Raw genomic sequence first — 5234 nt, 5'->3', positions numbered from 1 at the left:
ACAGATATATATTTCTGATTCTGATGTACAATGAGTATGTATGAACATATGGTAAATTTACTAGAATTGACTGCAATTAGATGATAACTTAGGTGGGTTTGGACAGACAAGTTACAAAGAACTGTAATTCCTGACTGAGAGTCAGATGTTCCTCAGTTCACTGCATGATAGCCTATCAACAGTCCCATAGTTTGTGATACTCTGGATGATTTGTTTTGGTATTTGATATTTTTGAAACTCCTGCACGATGCTTACGACATTTCATTCACTTTTCTGTATGCAAAAGCTGAGTCTGAAAGCCTCAAACAAGTCTGAAAAGTTTCAGTCTTTAATGATAAGCTTCATGGAACAATGTCTTTTGCCCAAAGGAGATATTACCTGTATGCACTTTTACTGTGCTAGTGTTACTACACACTTCCTTTCAAATTTCCCTGCATACCCCTTTCTCCTTTATAACAGATACTTTCAATAGAGCTGTTTTTAAAGAAGACATTTTTATTATTGTCGATTTAATTCATTTTTCCAATGTTTCTCTGCATGTATGTTTTACTAAGAATTTTCCTTTTCTGCCATATACTGAATTTTCTAGCTTTAATGGAAACAACAAAACACTTTTTGTCTAGAGATCCTGTGGAGACATTCAAAAGCCATCTGGACTAGGTCCTGGACAAACAGTTCTAGGTGGCTCTGCTTGGACAGAAGGTTTGGACAAGATGACCTCCCTTCTAACCTTGAGCAGTGTGTGGTTCTTTGAAATTAGACAGCTAAATTAACAGGGATGCTCGACTACACACCTATCATAGGTCTTCATTCACTCATTAAGAAAATCCACAGTCGAGTGCTAATGAAGTCAATATGTGGCAAGTCTGTAACAGCTGCCCTTAACTTTCACTGATAATTGCTCTCATTTAAATGGCATAATATTCAATATACTGTTGTTGAATATAGTAATGGCAAAATGCATGCCTTGGGGGCTACAATGTGACTGACTTTTAGCTGGATAAACTGAACTGTGACCTAATGGGGTATTACAGGCCTCTACACCTTTCAGATTCATAGGTCACAGTCTCATTCTGTATAAACATCTATATATCACAAGCCATTCTTGCATATATTGAGTCATTCCAAAAGATTGTTAAAAAAAAAAAATCAATATGAGCATGATTCAATAGCCTTTAAAACAAGAAAACTACTGATTTCAGTCTGTCTTCTTGTCTATAAGAAACAAAGGATTACATTCCATGCTTGGAATATATTAACCCTAATTATTAATCACATTTAGTAACCAGATTTCTAATATTATATCTTTAAAATTATATGTTTTTTACATTAATTCCTTTACAAATCAAATTTCTTTAGCCCTCCAGATCAGTAGCATTCAGAATCCAGGAATCTAAAATATGATGCAATATGCACATTATCCCAGTGCATATCTCTGTAGATATCTCTCATGTATCCATCTTAATTATATATAATATGTAAAATGTATAAATACATAATATCATACATTTACATCATACAAACATCATAGGTATCTGCTGTACAAATATGATGGATATATCCTTTTATGTTAATTTTAGATTGGTAATGGGAAAAAATGGATTCTGTTCTATTTGAATAGGTGTAACACTTAGCCTTTACAAAATAGATGCCTGAGAGAACTCTGAAACAATTAAAGAGCTCCATTCCATATATGTCCTAACAAGAATAAAACAATTTCATTATTAAAGTGTAAACCTTTTTAGTTCTCTTTCTCTAGGGCTGTTTTAAAATTCAGTACATTTTTCTGTGAAAATCCAAAATATAGGGCATTTAAGAAAATATTTACAAGAACAGAAGGTGAAGTTTTCCATGGAATCCACATACAGCTAATTTACTTCTTCCACACAAAGTACAGAAACCGGAAGACAAATTAAGAAATACAGCCAGGATTTCTCAGAGCGGGTATAAATCCCACATTTTCAATAAAGTTCTAAGCATGCTATCATTGCCTACAAAATAAAGAAATAAATCAGCAACTAAAATTTTCAAAATTCTTTAGGCATGTCCACTTCAATAACTGGATGCATTCTAGATAATGAAGAGCTCCTACAAAGTCAGCAGCAATTAAGAGAATTCAGAAGTATGTAGTATTAGGTTATTAATCAGAAATAGTCTTACAAAATGTAAAGATTCACTTTGGAATTTAATAGATTGTGAAATTTTTCTGATAAGCAGCTATATGTATATTTAGGACCATACCCATAAAACAAGCCTATCCATCTTTTTGTTGAACATATTTTTCTTTTGATTGTCTATTTCAACTAAAATGCACGCAATACTTTATTTAAAGCTATATTTCAAAAATGGCCTTATTAAAAGGGTTTTCCTGTTTATACATAAGGCTATTTTCCAATATAGTCATGGTCACAACCCCAATTTCATCTATACGTTTTTAGGTATCTTTCTAAAGAAGGAAAGAAAAGATGACAGAGCTGCTGACTTGCATCTTAGTTTCCCAAGTCAAACAGTAGCCCTTGAAAACTTGCCAGCTGCCTTTGATGGCCAGATCATGCTTGCAGGTAGCTAACCTCAGTATTTGCAGTATTTAAGGCATTTCCTACAATAAACATAAGCAAGCACAAATAAATACTATGGTATGAAGGCACCTGTATTTTTTTAGCTTAGGAAAAATTGAATATTTTATTTTGCCACCACTACTGGCTTCAACATGCCAGACTAAATTCACTTCATATCCTTCTACTTTCTACCCTGGGTGCACCATCACTGCATCCATACATCAACAACAAAAAAATCAATTTACTGAGTTTGAAAACATGCTTTGCTTTATTTCCTACCTGAAGAATGTAGCCTCGAACGTAGTCTCGCAGTGTCCAGCCTAAGCCATGTAGAATATGCAACACCTCCTCTTGCTTCAGTACACTGAAGAGTCGGTCAAGCAGTATCTTCAGTCTCACAGGCACAGCCTGAGTACCGTAGAGCATCAGGCTGCTGATGTCAAACACAACATTGGACTGCACAATCTCCACTTGGGTTGGGTGGTAGAGGTGCTGAGTACTAAGTTTGTCCAAGGCTGAAAGAAAAGGGATCAAGTATAAGAAAAGAGCAAAGAAAAGACAAGAAAACAACTCCAAAGAGTCGTGTGGCAGATACACTTATTTTTCAGAGAAATATCACCTGGATGATTCATAGAAACATAGAGTCACAGAATAGTTTGTGTTGGAATGGACCCCTAAAGATCAGCTAATCCACTCCCCTGCCATGAGGGCATCTTCAACTAGATCAGGTTGCTCAAAGCTTCATCTTACCTGAATATTTTCATGGATGGGGCATCTACAGATTCATTGGGCAACTACCTCAATGCCTCAACATTTTTGGAAAAATCTCTTTTATGTGTAATCTAAATCTACTCTCCTCTTTCCAGCTTAAAGCCATTACCTCTTGTCCAGTCACTACATGCCCTTGCCAAAAGTCTCTTCCCAGCTTTTTGGTAGGCCCCCTTTCTTTTGAAAGCCTAATAACGTCGCCAAGGAGCCTTGCCTAAGCTTCTTTTCAACTCTTCCCCAGGCTGAAGGATTCCAACTCTTCCAGCCGTTCCTCAAAGGACAGGGCCTCCATCCCTCTGATCATCTTGGTGGTCTCCTCTGGACTTGCTCCAACAGGTGCATGTCGTTCTTTTGCTCAGAACCCCAGACTACTACTACTTGTGGGGCACTGCTACTCCAGGTGGCATTTCACCAGAGGGGAGCAGGGGGGCAGGATCATCTACCACACCCTGCTGGCAATGCTGCTTTTGTTGCAGCCCAGGGTACGGTCGGCTTTCTGGGCTGCAGGTGTACATTGTTGAGTCATGTTCAGCTTTTCACCTACTGAAGCTCCCCAGGTCCTTCCCTGAAGTGCTACTCTCCAGGAGTTCATCTCTCAGTTTGTAGCTGGGCTTGTGATTGCCCTGACGCAGATACAGCACCTTGACCTTGTTGAACCTCATGAGGTTGATATGGGTCCACTACCTCAAGCTCGTCCAGGTCCCCCTGTATGGCATCCGGCTGTGTCAACTACACCACTCAGCTTGGTGTCATCTGCAAATTTGCTTATGGCCTCACTATGTCATTGATGAAGATATTAAACAGTACTGGTCCCGGTATGGACTCCTGATGGATGCCAGTCATCATTAAGGGATCCTTTTTCACAGATGCAGTCCAAAACAGCCCTAGTTTCCAAAGGTCACAAGTAATTTTAATTGCTGTGGCAGAAGGGTTCTCAGGTGAGGCTCAGAAACTACAGTACTCATAGTTCAAGAGAAATTTATGATTAACTAATGACCAAGATTGAAGCAATGCCAAATTGAATAGGACTGTTAAAGATTTGATACTTAATCTCTAAAGGAAAAAAATAAAACAGATACTCCCTTAACTCCAGCCTCTTAAACATGTTAAAACTAAGGCTCCTGATTTACCAAAAATTTGATCATTAATTCACTGCTACTAGAGCTGGATAGTTCTTTCCACCTGGCTTCATGAATTCCATGTTATTCGCTGTGATTTGAATAATTCAGCGATAAGGGAAATTTGCAGGAGGAAGGTAATTCTTATCCGCTTGAAAAGTTAAAAAAGATGGAATTGCATGTGACATCATGCATTTTATGATGTATCAATGTTTATATTTAATTTTATTTCTCCTTTATGAACTATGTTGCAGCACCTAAGCTTCTCTTCTTCTTGAAACAAAATTTCTGAGCATTTAAAACAATCATCTTATAGGGACTTCTCCTGTACTTGGTTTCTTCTTGTCTTATGGTCACTAGAGAGTTCATGTACTGTTGATAAATTGCCTTCTAACATCCAGAGCGCAAAGGCCCTTATCATTTACTTGCTGGCTTCATTCACCACGTTTACTCCAAGGACTACATTGTCAAAGAGTTCCATTTCCTCATACTTCATTTCTTGCAACTGAATTGTCTGATCTTTCCTATTCTAGTGGCTAAGTAAATTTTGAATAAATAGCTTAAAATATTAATTTCACATTCAAACAAGATAAGAAATTGGCAAGCCTAGGGACTTCAGTCCTACGTCTCTCCACAGGACATTTATACTGCAGAACATGAAGAGCAGAATTTTTTCTTCCAAAAGCTCTTTCTCCAAACTACTACACCTATGTAGGCTTCGTGAGGTAGGACTAATTTTTTTACAAGGTCTAATGAATGAGATTTGATTTAAGCTTAAGTAGGTTAAATA

At 37.3% G+C, this 5234-nt stretch overlaps 1 protein-coding gene across 1 annotated transcript in view; it reads right to left on the bottom strand.

The window, feature by feature from the left end:
- BNC2 (basonuclin 2) overlaps positions 1–5234 on the bottom strand; it is a 324101-nt gene that overhangs the window by 95867 nt on the left and 223000 nt on the right. The window contains 1 exon segment of the mRNA XM_031056862.1: positions 2838–3073. Within this exon segment, the coding sequence (XP_030912722.1) occupies positions 2838–3073 (236 nt within the window).

The sequence above is a fragment of the Geospiza fortis genome, unplaced genomic scaffold (assembly GCF_000277835.1).
Source record: "Geospiza fortis unplaced genomic scaffold, GeoFor_1.0 scaffold12, whole genome shotgun sequence".
Lineage (NCBI taxonomy): Eukaryota > Metazoa > Chordata > Aves > Passeriformes > Thraupidae > Geospiza > Geospiza fortis.
This window is presented reverse-complemented; position numbering and strand designations above follow the sequence as displayed.